This window comes from Archocentrus centrarchus, chromosome 3, assembly GCF_007364275.1.
Source record: "Archocentrus centrarchus isolate MPI-CPG fArcCen1 chromosome 3, fArcCen1, whole genome shotgun sequence".
Taxonomy (NCBI): Eukaryota; Metazoa; Chordata; class Actinopteri; order Cichliformes; family Cichlidae; genus Archocentrus; species Archocentrus centrarchus.
The window spans coordinates 14,742,077-14,758,257 of record NC_044348.1 but is presented as its reverse complement, the minus strand read 5'-3'; the positions used below and the strand labels follow the sequence as shown (position 1 = coordinate 14,758,257).

At 39.7% G+C, this 16,181-nt stretch overlaps 1 protein-coding gene across 1 annotated transcript in view; it reads right to left on the bottom strand.

Moving 5' to 3' along the window:
* Positions 1-4,872: 4,872 nt before the first annotated feature.
* plekha7b (pleckstrin homology domain containing, family A member 7b) overlaps positions 4,873-16,181 on the bottom strand; it is an 84,258-nt gene continuing 72,949 nt past the window's right edge. The window contains exons 18-28 of the mRNA XM_030726462.1: positions 15,416-15,517; positions 15,081-15,192; positions 14,632-14,831; positions 13,179-13,370; positions 12,967-13,084; positions 12,780-12,871; positions 12,206-12,451; positions 10,264-10,494; positions 9,165-9,298; positions 7,271-7,419; positions 4,873-4,997 (exon numbers count right to left, since the gene is read on the bottom strand). Coding sequence (XP_030582322.1) covers positions 4,873-4,997; positions 7,271-7,419; positions 9,165-9,298; positions 10,264-10,494; positions 12,206-12,451; positions 12,780-12,871; positions 12,967-13,084; positions 13,179-13,370; positions 14,632-14,831; positions 15,081-15,192; positions 15,416-15,517 — 1,701 coding nt within the window. The remainder of the gene's footprint in view (positions 4,998-7,270; positions 7,420-9,164; positions 9,299-10,263; positions 10,495-12,205; positions 12,452-12,779; positions 12,872-12,966; positions 13,085-13,178; positions 13,371-14,631; positions 14,832-15,080; positions 15,193-15,415; positions 15,518-16,181) is intronic.

Sequence of the window (16,181 nt, the reverse complement as noted above, 5' to 3'; positions counted from 1 at the left end):
TAGTGTGTATGTGTGCACGGAGCTGCTAGACTAAAGATGAAGCCCAGGGGCATTTGGTTCATTTGCAAAGCAATTGCTTTTATGTACAAAAATCCAATTCACTGTAGGTATTGTAAAAACCTTCCGTTTAGGGAAACATGAGATTAATTCATTGTTTAGCGTTACACAGCACCTTTTCAACTTAGTTAATCATTCATGTTGGAGGAATTGTGTTCTCTATAATAGGCCAATAAAGAAATGATTCAATATGTAATAAGTATTTGTACCTCCCCAATGACCTCGTCATTTTAAAAACCAACAAAGTGACTTCATCATAAAAGAATTCAGAAATAGGTATTGTTTTCTTTTTTGGAGAAAGCGAGGCCAGTGTGGTTCAGCATGAATGTAATTCAGCTTTCCCTCTATTCTTTTTATAGCGTGCGCACACGTTGGGAAGAATATTCAGTGATTCCTAACTCTTCAATTATTCAACAAATTCCATTTCTTACATATTAAAAAATGTACCGTATGTGGAACTTGAAAATGATAAAACAGCATAAAATACTATTTTGAAATCAAAGCACCTATTGCATGGGCTTTCTTGGTTTTGTATTTGTACAATTGGACTACAATCTGGATCCCCACAGTGTGCAAAGGAGGCGCCAGCTGGGTTTTCCACTGTAGTCTAATTCTTATCCGCTATAACAATAATATTTGTGATTTAAATAGGCATCACTGGGAATCACAGGTGGATTTCTCCTTTCTTCTTCATGTCATAGGAAAACTGTGAATATGTTACAAATGCATTGTGCACTGCAGTGAACAACATACACCTGAGAACAAGGTCTGACTCCTCAGCATGGTGTCTCTTTCAAGCAAAGACCTTTCAAAAAAGCAAGAAAAAGTCAAAGTCTTAACCTGATCAGTGTCATCTGACGCGTACCTTAAACACTCACATGAGGCTCTTTTTCTTCAGGGTTTGAACTGAGTCATTTTATGTTCTTGTACTCTAAAAGTTGCTCTCTAACAAACATCCCTGTCAGGAGACTGAGCAGCAGATTCTCTCTCTCTCTCTCTCTCCTTCTGAAAAAAATCACTTCTGAAGCCAGTAAGTATTTAGTAAAGGATTAATGCGGGAGGCCTTGATTGCGTTTAACAGAACAGGACCCAATTAGCATAATAGGCCCTCTTTCATTCTCTTTGAAGTCCAGAGCATAGAATAACAAATGTATATGAACCGCCAGCCAAACGTCAATACATGGAAATGCCACAATCCTCAGTGGAGGGTCTTCGGCGAATTTTTGCAGGAGGAGGGGAAAACATCCCATCTTATTGCAAAATAAGCAGAACAGGGGATCTGATTGGTCTTCTAGCCACCAGGGCCAGCGAGCTCTGTGGGGCCCTGATCCTGGAGGAGAGATGGAAGCTGAGAGGATGTGGCTGCTGAAGGAGGGTGCATCCTCTCTCTCAGGTGTTTTCAAAGTGCACCACGATGCAGATGAGTGAAAGTAATTACTCTTCAATTAAAGATAAAGATGTTACTCGGGAGGGAGTTACAACACAAAGGCTCCCTACGCAAAGGAGGGCGAGGGCAAAGTGTATGTGCATTGTAACCCACTAGTGACCGCAGAAGGATGATTCATGATAAATGTAATAAATATTTGTGTTGAAAACCGCAGTATTTGGTAATAACAGCGCAGTTGCGCTTTCCATTTAAAAACATATTTTCTGTATTATTTTTCCTTTTGAATCCGAGGTTCAATACATGTATTTCTCAGAGGTTTCTTTTACAATTGCAATGGAGACATAGTTCATGATTTAAAGATATGAATTCTGTACTTCAGAATCCAGAGTTATTAGTATCCACCTTCTTGGTTGAAAATACACGGAATTAAAAATGCCCTTTTGAGATGGAAAAAGCTTTGAACTTAAGAAACATTTCAAGAAGCCTCTTTCTTTTTTTGTATTGGAAGTTCACCTCCTTTGAGCATGCCATAGTTTGGTTCCTTTATAAAATAATAGAATGGAGTTTAATAGGTCACGGCAATCAATGTGAAGGTTCAAAGAGAATCTGGGAGCTATGAAGAGTGTATATTTTGTAATTTTCCTTTGTACATGATTTGAATAAAGATACCGTCAATAAGCAGCATCAGTGAAATCAAATAAAGAACAAAGGCTCCTTCAGGTTAAAAGTTAAAGTCACAAAATTTGCTTTGCTCCTGCAGAGGACATTGATGATAAGGACCAGGGAACCCAATGATTCTCAGGGTGGGAATAAACTGTCCATCTCAGGAAGAAGTTTATGTGAGGTTTTTGTAAGCTTTAGCTGTCAAACCCTTAGCGGTGGAGGAATACCTGTGTTACTGTGCTATCAGATAAACTAGCATCTTGTTGTTTTTATTTGTTTTTGGAGATACTCTCTCTTGTACAGTGCGGTAGCTTCTTTTTACCAGAGACTTTTAGGATTATAGTTTTAACCCTAGTATGTCTGCAGCGGGTTGATTTGTTGGGTGCACACACCACCGAGTTTTGACATCTGGCATAACATCAAAAGGCACTGCCAGCTGTGTCACAAAGAACTGCATCACTAATGCAGGGAGCGAAATGGTCGTTTTCATTCATAAACTCTTGGATAACGTTGCGAGAAAAAGGTATTCTCCACAGAGGCACAATCGAACATCACAGGGGCCCAAGTGTATCAGGGTGTCTGAGGTGTTTTTGTGTTATGTCTGGAGAAGTCCAGGGCTGCAGCGCATCCGTGAAAACAGCTGAAGAGTTTTAAAGTTCCTTTGAAAAATAAAAGAATTTTACACTTTTGGATGCCGTCTAAAGGCTGAGGTGTTCAACCCACTCAAATAAATTTGAAGTAACTAAAATCACTCAAATGAAAACATGACAAAGCAAATGCTGTGTTAATAACTTTAATATTCACATTTTTAGAAATTTCCATTGCCCAACCTTCTCAAGTCACACAAAAAATATGTCTGGGGTTATTTTCATCCTGATGTAAGCAAAAATAAAATTTCTTTTGGCAAGCCTAAAGGAGACTGGCAGTGCTACAAGTACATACATATGGGATTTCAAGTGGCTTGGTTTAAGAATATTATCTGACTGAGTGCTGACAAAAATACTATTATCATGACGCATTTAGTACCTCTTTGCTCTACATACCAGTTGAGTTTCCAGTTGAGATCACACTGCAAGAAAAAAGCAATTCAGTCATGTCTTGAAAATATGATACAGTGCACAATTAAAAGTGCAATAACTTGTAGAAAATATTATTTTTATTATTATGAGATTAACATTTGTTAGACATTTCCATATTCAGCAAGCACAGCAGCTCCCATAGCAAAGTCCTCGGTTTTTCTAAAGAAAGTTGCCTTCAGCAGCTTGAAACACTTCAGTGAGTTGTTGCTGCATATATCTCGGAGAGCAAGTTCAAGGTGTTGCTACCATTTTTCTATTCCTGCGTATAAAAAAATGTCCCGAATCACACAAAATCCTCTTTTCTTTCAAAATCCAGTAGATTGCTGTCCCTGTGAAATAGCACCTTAGTGTCCAGAAATTGCTTGAGCTGAGAAGTGATAAGAGAGAGGAAAAAGTAAGAACAGGGGAAGAAAATATCAGAAACAAGATAAAAAAAACAAAACAAAATACAAAATGAGATAATGCCACAGTTTTCTTTATTTTTTTTTCTCTTTTTGGTTTAGAGCTTTGAATGAATCCCAGAAAGACAATTAACAGTCCCAACTTTTACTATTTCTCAATAAGTAGTTTTTCTTTAGGATGTAACATACCTGCACATTATTAAAGGCCACATTGGAGGACAACCATTAAACATATTATCAGATGTCAGAAGTGAAAGCCATATTATAATCAGTAAATACTATAAATGAATGAGTTCCCTCACAGTTGTGCATGCATAACCTCATACCGTACTACCCAACATGCAAACTGAAACTAACATGCAAACTGTTAAAGGACTTTTGTGCAGAAGGACGTGCTGTGAGTGTGGATTTTTCTTAACTTTTACAACCCAACCGCACGTTAAAGCTCACCTCTGAAAGCAAACCCAGGATATAAAGAAAGCGTGCAGCGCCATGAGAAGATAGTGTCTTACATCCACATTATAGAGATCTGAAAAGAAGCTATTTCATGCTTTTAACATGATATGAATGCTGCATTACTCTGCAGGTTAAAGCTCAAATACATGTTTGTTAGTGTGGGTGCTCATTTATCAGGAGCTGATTATTTTGTGTGTGTTTAATCTACATCCATTTAATCTATATGTATTTGTCAAAAGAAGGCTGATGCTCGTACAGCAAAAATAAATAAAAATAGGAAATAACATTTTGTGGTATCAAGTATTAAGTGATGGACAGCTTTTTTTTTTTAAATAAAGCAGTAAAATGACACAAGATTTCTTTCTGCATTTACAGTAACATTTTTTTTTTTTTTTTTTTGCTGCCAGGCTACAGATGGGGAGCTAATTGGTGCAGAGGAATGCAGCTGTGCTGACTGCTGAACTGTCAAGGTGCTAAATCAAAAGGTGTCTCTTTTGTTAATTATACACAATGCTACAAACAGTCATGTTCGTTTGAGCCCTTTCTTTGCACAGCCATCCATAAATATTTTGGCAGTGGTACAAAAAAAAAATTTACACACAATTATCACAGTGGGATGAGCAGACTGCCTGCAGATGTTTGTTTTGATTATAATGGGAGCAGAGGCAGGGCTTCCCTAACCTAGCGAAGATGTGTTTCCGACAATCACGTCGGAGCGGTAAGCATGCGGCGAGGTGCGAAGCACACAGGAACCCCTTGTTTTTGGGGGAGTTAGTGAGAAGCATTAGCACCATAAAACGTGCAGTTAGGCCTTACTTTATGTTTCTGATTAGACAAATGTGTAGTGAATCCCGTTGTTTAGAGGAGAAGGAGGCGCCAGAGATACAGGAGGAAGAGGAGGCGGCGGAGGAGGGGGTGGGGGAGGAGGTGTAAGGATGTTAACCTGTGGAGGAACTATGAGGAGAGGGGGGAAAAAGAGAGAGGAAACATTGGTTGCTAGAAGCCAAATTAGTTACATAGTTTCATATTTATATTATATATAAGTATGAAACTATTTAACTGTACTTACAGTTTCTATGTTGTGTATCTATAACACTTGGGATTGGACATGTGGATTAGTCCATTAACACTGCTCATGTTGTTTTTTTACATTGTTATTCTTCAATGTTGAAAACATTTTTAAAAAACAACTGGATCAGATGTGATTTCTGCAAAGTTTTGGTCATTTAGACAAAAATTTAGAACTTTTTCTTGTAATTTGCTATTTTTAAATAATAGCAAACAAAATAAGAGTAAGCTTTTCCAGTTTTGCCTGATGTACATCTATGATCCAATTTTCTGTTGTCTCGGCAAATAAACATAACACCCAACGTTAAATCGTAGTACACCTGGTGAAAGATACTAAAGAAATCTGTAAATGTAGATGGAAAAAAAAAAACCTGAATGAATGTAATTGTAATTTTTTAAATACGCAGTTAAAACCAGGTTAGGACTGAGGTTAGAACTGTGACAATTATGTTCATTTTTAATTCATCTGCTTATATTTTTCTCTTTTTTTTTGTCTAATAAAAAAAATCACAACAATATCCAGATTGTTGATATATTTTCCAAATTTTAATGATTACACAATTAAGCATCAAAAAATATGGTCTAATGACAATAAAGGCATTCTATTCTGTTCTATTCTATTCTGCCAGCAGAAATTTGGCTTTTTTTTTTAACTGAAGCATCAAAAATAAATTCCTCAAGATCATTGTTTTTTTTTGGGGGGGGGGGGGGGGGGGGGGGGTTGGCATGAATGGTTCCCTTTTCCAAATCAGGAAAAAAGGTCCATGAGTATGGATCAAATGTACAATAAAAATATCTCAACAGCATATTAAGTTGTGGGCTTCTGTTTTTACCAGGTTTCTTCCTTATGATACAGAACTAGTCCATGCAAATTGAATGACATGCATATGGCTTCAGGTAGAGCAGTTAATTTAAAGATATCTGATAAAAACTGTAGTAAATGCCTACAGGTAAAGCTCCATCAGCTCTTTGAGGCTTATTGTGATTGGTTTGTAAGTGCTGTGGTTTGGACTTTCCATTACTTGGACATTTGATCAAAAAACAAGAGGCACAACACAAGGAAGGTTATTTCATAGATCCTTAATCATTTCCCTGCACAAAATTAGAGATTTGTTTCAATATTATTGGCAAGTAATTACACAAGACCAAATGAATAAAAGAGGAATTAAAAAAAAATCCAACAATCAAAACACCTTTTTAATATATACCGCATGTAACTGCAGTGACGAATATTCCTGCTTTTATGGCGGCATTACTGATGTCTCTCATGTCTCTCATACGATGGAAAAGACTCTTCTTTTAATTCGGGGATTTGAAAGTGCACCAACATACCTCACTTTAACACCAAAGGGAGAGAAAGTCATTGATTCAGTCTCCACTGACAAGATGCCACCAGTTACATTCTCTGGCATTTCTCTATGCTGGAAATAATGTTATAATTGTTGACTTTGCTTCACTGTGCATATTAAACTTCCACACACGCTGACAGCTTGAGTGTTACTGTGTGTGACAGATATATGTGTGCATAGGTGTGTGTGTGTGTGTGTGCGTGAACAAGGCAGGCAGACTGACAATCTGCTGCAGCTACAGTGAAAATTAACTCGCCTGTCTGCTGTAGAGTATGAAAGAGATGAGATGTGGGCGCAGTGTCTTTAATGCAGGTTCAGAGCTACGTTCAAAGCAGCAGCAACAGTATGCAGATGTAGAGTAGAGTTTGACTGGGTCATTGATCAGATCACAAAATGGCCTCATCAAGCGATTCCTCCCCAGCCTAAAAGATCCTACACGAATTGCAATTAGAGACTATCTGAAATCCTAGTAAGGAATAATGTTCACTTATTAGGAAATGAACAGCTTTATTGCTTGACTCTGCACCTTACGCCCCTTCTCATCAATCCAGTATTCCTGAAAGGCTGCTTTCCTCTCTTTATCCCTTCTTCACCAAAAAATATGTCAGTAGGATCCCAGGAGGAGTTCCACTCAAGCTGTCAGCATTTCTCTCTTTCTTTTTTTTTTTGGACAAATACAGTAATTATTTCTTTAAGTGTTTCTTTGGAATGATTTTTCACAGTCCACTTATCAAGCAAAGCTATATAACCTAAAATGAGTTACAAGCTGAAACAATCAGATAATAGTTTCAAATTAGATAAACGACCAACCTGCGACGAGTTTGCTCTTGAGCGAAGCCTCTGAGGCGAGAGCATAGGACATGGTGATGATCCTCTCCTGTTCCTGCAGGGCTGAGTCCAGCGCCACTGGCCCCACCTCCGGCTTCTCCGCAGACACCGCTGGCGCTATGTTTTGCACACTGTACCAGAAAAGAAGTAAAACAGCAGATGAACAAAACATGACAGACCATAGAAATGTGAAAGGACTGACAACTTGTCACATGCCCAGGGAGGTCAGAAAGAAGCCTGAGATATACAGTGTTGTGCAAAAGTCTTGAGCCACCCCTCATTTCTTTATATTTTGCCAGGAAAATGGGAAATAGGTACAGAGAGCTCCAGTGAAGAAATACAGTATATAAGGCAAAAACTGAGTCTGTAGAATTATAACAAACTTGAAAGTCAATATTTGGTATCTTCAATATAATCTGAACCCTCTTAGACAGCTTTTTTATCATTTCTTTAAGTAGTCTTCTGTTCCACTCACTATCACACTGTTTCAATAATATTGAGCTCCAAGCTCTGGGGAGGCCAATCCATAGTATTTCATTGTGTGTTTCCCTTCTATCCAAGTATGCCTTTACTGCATTGGCATTGAGTTTGGGATCACTGTCAAGGTAAGAAATGAAGCTGTTCCCAATCAGACGCTTTCCACTTTGTACTGCATTGTAGATCAAAATCCGACGGCACTTTTCTGCATTCATAATTCCATCAAGATCCCCAGCACCACTGACAAGATTCCCAAATCAGTCCCACAGCATGACAGAACTTCCTCTGTGTTTTACAGATGGCTGTAGACACTCACTGTTGTATTCCTCTCCTGATCTTCTCCTTAAATATGGAAGATGATTTGATCCAAACATTTTAAATTTGGATTCATCACTCCATCAGACCTGTTGCCACAGATTTTCAGTTCAGTTCTTGTGAACCTGGTATACCTCAGCCTTTTCTCCTTGTTTCCCTTCCTTAAGAATGGCTTCTTGACAGCCACCCTTCCACTGAGATCATTTCTGATGAGTCTTCAGTGAACAGTAGATGGATCAGCTGAAAGGTCAAATGCATTTCTCAGGTCCTGTGTCAGGTCTTTGCTGGATTTTTTTCCTATTTTTTTAGGACATGACTTTCATATACTGTTCATCTGCTGACATTTTTAGGCCTGCCACTTCTTCTTTTGTCCTCCACTTGTCCAATTTCCTCCAAAGGTCACAGTGCACACCTTGTGGAGTTATGCATGATGTGCATATCTCAGGTAATAACTCTTTGGGAATCACCTTGTTGGTGCAAAAACACTATTTTACGCCTGCCAAACTGTGATAGCTTTGGCACTAAACTAAGAAATGAACTAAAGAAATGGAACAAATTGTGTTTTTGCGACAGACTTCCAGTAACAAAGTGCCTAAAGATATAATTTAAAATTGGTTCTTTGCTAAGTTGTCGGTTATGTGTAGACACAACACTGATTCATCTCTTGAATTAGGTCCCTTTTGTATCCTTGAATGATTCAGCATTAAGTGCCTAAAAAACAAAAAAGCATTCCTCTGAAAATGGTCAGGTACAAGGACGAGACTGAAAATGAGTGAAAAAGCAGCCAATGTCCAAAGAACAATGTTGAAAAAGCTTCAGAAAGCCTGGAGAACTTTTGCTCAAGATCATTTAAAAAATAACAAGAAAGTCTGACTCCATGAAAACAAAATATAAAGAAATGAGGGGTGGCTCAAGACTTTTTCGCTGTACTGTAGTCCAGCATATTCAGGGCCTATGCATCTGTAGGGAGAAAGATTTCCTTCAAAGGCCCTGAAACTGATCACACTGGTTTGCTCTCCTAAAACCCCAGAATTAGCTGAGCAGCACTCCAATATAACTTAAGTGTTAGTTACACTTCATCTACCTGGACTTTGCCAAGATGCTTTTGATGCGCTCCACCTTACGATGACGATCCTCCACTTCCTGAGGACTGAGTGGCTCCTCAGGCTCTGAGTCCACGTAGCGCTCTGGAATCAACACTTTCTGAGGTTTGGACAGCTAGAACACAGAGGGGGTGTGTATATTAGGGATTCATCAAAATTTCAGTGGAATATCAGTATCAGCCAATGTCAGTCATGTTGACTGCTATCGGCCAATCAAGAAAAAGGGCAACATTTACAGATGGCAGCAGCTGATGCAAATCTGTTGTGTCCCATTGAAATAGTTAAGTATTTTTATAATCAAGTTTCTTTATTTCGCTGGTATAAAAGTGACATCAAAAATCACAAAAATTAACCAAATATATTGGTAAAAGAATCACCTGTTGGCTAATTTTTCTTTAGCACCTTGACTAGCACAGAATTTCAAAATCAGCGTACTATCAAAAATCTGATATTTCACGTCCTTTTAAAACCAGTCTTTTGGGGGTGTGCAAAGCCCCTTTTTACAATGTTGTTCCTATTGTCCTTCCTATTCTCTGTAGTTTGTGTTGTTGAACAGAGGAGGTGGATTACATCACCAACTTTCCCCCGCTTACAGTGCTGTCCTGAGCTCCCTTCCCAGACGTCTCAACCCCCATTCACACCTTTGTTCCAGTGACCTCAATAGGCCACAGGAAACAATGGAGCGGAGTCCTAAATTGGTTTCAACTGAAACCACTGATTAAATATGACCCACGCCCCCTTCACACCTGGGCACATGTGTTCACGCACATGATCAATAGAGGGTCATAACCACCTCCAGGGGACTACGCCCACAGGGGTTTAAATACCTGGGTCTCTCCACCATTTGGTTGAGAACTGAAGAAGCCTTTCGGATGAGAGGTGAAACGTCTTCAAGAAACAAAAAAGTCCAGTCGCCTTTTTTCAAGCTCCAGAGACTACGATGACCTGGATGACTGAGAATCTACACAGACATAGCCCCTTTTTATACTTTAGGGCACTGTCTGTGTCTACCTTCCTGTGTTAACATTTACTTCATCAGTTGTGTTGCTTAGTTTAGGAAACAAACAAAAAAAAAATTACCTCCTTGTTAAGGTCCAGGTCATAGTCCAGAGGTTCTAGGTCAACCTCATGGGTGGGAGGGGGGGTTGTGGCTGTGGAGCGGAAGGTCAGCCATTCATCAGAATGTGAGCGGGGTCTCTCTTTGTGCTCTGGAGGTCTTTCCTCCCCCTGGACACTCCTAACTCCCTGAGCCTCCTCCCCCTGAACCGCCCTCTCAAGCAACTGCAGGTCAAACTCCTGCTCTCTCTTCCACTGGACAACGCACACAGGAAAAATGTAGACTGTGAAACAAAATGACAGGGTGCTGCCATCAAGTTTTCTTGACTAACAGAAAAAGTGAAACTTGTTTCACTTGCCTTCATGGATATTTTCACAGAACACATACCTGTCCTATCCTAACATGATATTAAAGACTGCAAAGGATGTGTTTGTGTGTGTGTGTGTGTGTGTGTGTGTGTGTACCAGTGTGAAAAAGTAAAAAAAACAAACAAAAAGAGGGCACATGCATATATGAGTATGCATGCTTATATGAAAGATCTTAAAACACAGCATGCTAGAGCTCAACACCTGTGACAACACAGCACTTCACTCAAACTGATGACAAATTCACCAAACATATGGAAGCTGTGCATTTTCAGAGAAAAAAAAATGCAGTAAATTTAAAAAAAAAAAACATGGCAATGACTTCTTTAGAAAATATTTTTTATTTTTTGCAGTCACATTTGTAAAAGGAAGGGTTCCTCTAACCAACAGCAATTAGCAGATAAAACACTGAGCAAACGATGCAATCACCTAATCTGCTGTATGTTGTGATATGCAATGGGTCATCAGTATCAGTACATCAGCACTGTCCAAGAAAGTGTTAAATGGGGCAAAAGTAAGTCCCAATCTATAAACACTCCAATCCAGTTTTATCGTCATTTAAGTTAAAAAAAAAAAAAATCAGGCAAGAAAAATGGTGGGATGAGGTCGGCATGAGTAGGCTTAAGAATGGATTGCTCAGTGTATGTAAATGTTTTGGTCAGTAGAGTACTAGGTAGGCACTTTTTTCTTTCTGTTTCACACACACACACACACACACACACACACACACACACACACACACACACACACATATAAATGGACTGCTTAAAGACAGCAATAGCATGAAATTGAGGAACAGTTGGATTTAATATCTACATGAGGAGAGACAGGACTCTGGTGAACAGACATCTGGATGTTATCTGACAACACAAAACACTTCACTGGGTTAGAAAATGATGCGGTAGCTAACTAATTAAAGGTAGCACAGCTTTGTGAAATAAAAATGAAAAGATCGGTGAGGAATGGTGAAAAAGGATGGGTAACGCAAAGTTAGAATCTATAGCAGAGAAATGGGAGAAATGCAGTGTCTGAGGTAATTAATGAGTTATATGTTTTATAGCCAGGATCTCTTTTTGTAAAGATATTGTGAAAAAAATGTAATACAAATGTTATTGTCTGCACCTCATTATAAACACATTAAAAGTTATATATGTGTGGTATTTTGAATGCTACAGAAATGTATCCACTTTTCTGTATAGGTCTTTTTCACTGAAAGGCATTTAGGACAAGCACACCAGAAGGACACTAGGAGACCACATGCTCCGCCTACATCACACACATTTCTGTCAAGGTATCCAAGTCTGCAGCAAAACTGAGTGGATTCTTTCTTTGCTTTTTTCTACTTTCACAAATCCAAATGTCTGCAGTGAAAAAGACCTACGAAAACCTGAAAACAACATGCGCTGAATAAGCACAGTTAGAGCCATACAGTGAATTGCCATACTCCACTAACTTAATGGTTTAATATGAAGTTCATAACAAAAGGAGCAGAGAAGACTACACTGAATAAAGGCGTGCATTACTGCCGTAGATCGCCACTCTCAGTTTTTCTGTCGTCATGCATGAGAGTGTGACATGTGAGGCTGTTCTAGTAACATACTGATCCCAAGTCTGCTGAAAGTGGACGCGAGGATGATGTGCGCGACGATGAAGAGGCGTGGCGGTCTCCGTGACTCAGGGTGCGTTTGCGCTGGCGGACGAGGGCCTTCTGGTGCCTCTTCATCCTCTCTAGCTGCTCATCAGCACTCATCTTCCCCTTTTGCTGCTGCTGCTGCTGCTGCTGCTGCTGCTGCTGCTGCGCCGGGTCCACAGAGTACAGACGCTCCAAGGCACTTTTTGGTCTCTCCTGAGCAGAGTGGGAAGAGAGAAAGATGATGACAAGAGCAAATTGTGCAGCAGAAGGCATACAAGTGATAGAAGACTGAGGACTGTTGGAAATATTATTGCAATAGCATATTTTTAAATTATATAATGCTGTTAAATTGAATACATTTGGCTTTGAAATGCTTAACTAAGTCTTATTGATACAATTAATGAATATTACATTTCAATTATATCATCTGGGGTCAGAGTGACATGTTACTCTGTCTATGGATCTGCTGTTTCTACTAATTCAGGGTATTCGCTCTTTTTTGTGGTTTACTTGATTGCTTTCACTCCATTCTGACCCTCACCTTCATGCCGGCTGCTGACGTTGCCCTTCTAAGAGTCACATATGAGGAGATACTTGAAGACTGATTTAATCTAAGTGAAGATCCAGCCATTCCTGAAGGGAAGTCAACAAATATTAAAGCTCTGTCCTTGCTTTCACAGTATTGTAATGCATTTTGGTGGGAGGAACTGACTCTGTTATTTATGTACCTCTGCTAGGTAATGTCTTGTAACCTCCATCATGCGCAGATGTTACAACACTAATGTGACTTGAGCCATCTCCAGCTCCCATGAGCTCTGGATCACTCAGGAAAGGCCTGAGTTCCACCTGACATTACAAGTAGATTTAGATTAGCAACAACATGGAATGCAAGCATTTCATCAGACCTGCAAACATAGCAGTACATGCATGCTCTGTGTACCTTCCCGTCCCCGTTTGTGTACTGGCCAGTCTCTCGGTCCCTTTTACGTTCGTCTGACTGTCGTTTGAGGCCACGTACAGAGGTGTGTCTGATAACTGTTGTCTCCCGGGGCAAGGGAGGCACAGCAGGGGGATGCTCATCAGGACTGTAGAGCTGAGGTAGAGGAGGTCTGGGAGGCACGTCTTCCTCATTCTGCGCAAACAATAAATGTGAACTACTTATAACAACTGAAAAAAGGCTCCAGCCCTGCAACGACCCTGAAATACGATTAACAAAATGAATGGAAGGTTTCCTGAACCAGTAGCACTACAGAATATGGAGCCTTATACAGTCATACCTATGTTGTTACACTAGAACTTCTATCAAACATGGGTATAAACAGTTCAGGCTATAAATGAATGAAAAATACCAATAACAAATGTCCAAATTGTTTAAACTTTTAAACGCACATTGATAATTTTTCAGAGCAATAATCCATCCACTTTTGTAACCGCTTATCCAACTAGAATCGCTGGAGCTTATTCCAGCTGACATGGGGTGAGGGGTGCAGTACACCTTGGACATAGGGCACCCATTCAAAAATTATAATTTCTTTGGATTATGGTAGGAAACCAGGGACCTCTGACCAAATCCACACAGGGGGAAGAACACATGGTCTTCACATGTAAACTGCAATGCACAGGTTGAATATGGTCATAATTAGTAAGCTGCAACATTTCCCAAATTATTCTGGGATTGGAGAATAGCCCGACCACACGCACAACTTTTCTGCAAAATTGCAGTAACACTGCTGGACATACCTATGATGTCATGCAAAGTTAGGGTAATGTTATTAGATTAGATTATCAAATGCAACATTTTTAGAATGCACATGTAGCATATTTACAAAGTTATTTTATAATGGCACTGCATTGGGGTCCCAGTCTTACTTTTGTACATTAGTGTCACACAATTTGAAAAGTTAAGCAGATGTTAGAGGACATTACCACTTCTCTGCCCCAAATAAATTTTGTTTGCATGGAAGACCTCAGGCAGGGGGCCTTCTTGCTGTGAGGTGACCCTGCAAACTAATAAAAAACACAGAACCATGAGGGTCCTCTAACCCGGTGAAAGGTTACAGCCCATAACTACATTTTTCCTTGTTCGATTCCAGCTAGAGGTATTTACTGCATGTCAGTCGAATCTTCTCAACTTTTTTCTTGTCTTGACTTTATAAAGTGTGGTGTGCATTTCTCACTATTTTCTGACATTTTATTCAATAAATTTATCAATAGGAGTAAACAGACAAATTTCAAAGGAAAATAATGGGTTGTTGCGACCACTCTAACTAGCGAAAAATGGGGAAGAAACATAGAGACTGAATTATTCTTAATCAATCAAAGCTGAACACACAATTGCAAACTGTATATAATTCAACAAACCTGCAGAAACTAGCCTAAGTTTACTGACTCACCCATTTAGGCCCACTGATGATGGCTGTAGAGTGGTGTAATGGCTGCAGGCTGGGACTAGAGCAAATGGTGGGGGTGTGGCTACTGGGGCTGAGGTGGGGGCTGTGCTGCTGCTGCTGGGACAATCTCATCTCCATAGCAGACGCACTCCCAGACAGAGAAGGCACTGATGACACTGACACCGAAGGCACAAATTTCCTCTCTGGGGAATATGATGTACATGAACACGTGACAACAATACACACACACACACACACAAATGTGCGCGCGCTGTAAAGACAGCATTTTTTTGTTTTCTATAGGACATATTCAGGACATTGGTAACAAAAGCATAACTACAAGCTATAATGAGAAGTACAGTTGGATGGTCACATGGTTTACACAGAGGCCTGCAGTCAGCAAATGTGATTTGCTTTGTACACATGGAACCTCCAGGTAGCGTTTGCCTCACCTGGGTTGGTAACAGAGGAGATGGTGACTTTGTAGTTGGCTTTACTGTTGCTGAGGCCTGCAATAACATCCTCAATCCTCCAAAGCTCCTTTCTGATCTGGACCTTCTCTTGCTGCTTGCAGAGAAACACAGAAGCACGCACGCACGCACGCACACACACAGGTGCATGAAGACACGTTTTCAGATTTTACAGGTTTTAATTTGAATCTGATGCCTGACCCTTTGCTTTGTCTGTGCATACAACATCAGTAGTCTGTAGCTCATTCCCACTCACACCCATCCATGGAAGTGAGAGACTGCTTGTGTGAGTTATTGGAGATCACTGAGCCACAGACCTGAGAAAGATCACAGCGGTTCATCTGTCCCTGCAGGGCTGACTTCAGCCAGTCCACATCTTTCTCCAGCCGGCTGTACTCATTCCATGCATTCTCCATCTCCTAAAGAACAAAACATATCACACTCTGTGTTATAAAAAGAAATTGTGTTCATGTACTGTACTTAGTTTATGAACCCAAAGCTGTTTTAGTGGTGCTGTCGAGATTTGCAGTTAAGAGTAGTACAGGGCAGGTGTTTGAGTCACTTAGTGATGATTTATCATTTGAAAAGATTTTTTTTTTAAAAATTACAGTACGCATTGACAGAATTTGACTACAACTAAAAACCTTAAGCTAAAGATACACTTGTTTGCTTTCATGTAATCTTGCGGTTTATTTGTAAATGTTCTTTTGAAACCCGTAATTCTCATTTCAGCACTAAATATTTTGAATATCACTGAACATTTTGACCAAAGAGGTTTTTTTCTGAGTGGCTGAGAAATGTGCTCATGAGTTTCTTTGTGGCTGCAGGTTTGTCCCTAAGCACTCATTTTGATAGTGACAGTCATCCTGAAACATTGTGCCAGTTGCAGAAACCATAAAAAAGGAACAACTAAAAATAGCGGTGAACAGCTTGTTTTCAACCAATAAAACATATTTCATGTAGGGGCATGTACTTACTGTAAGAGTCTTGATTAAGAGTACCTTACCTGTCAAAACTTAAACTGCGTGGAGACAATGACCCACTATATACAGTACGGTGCAAAAAGTCTCGAGTTGGCTGCTT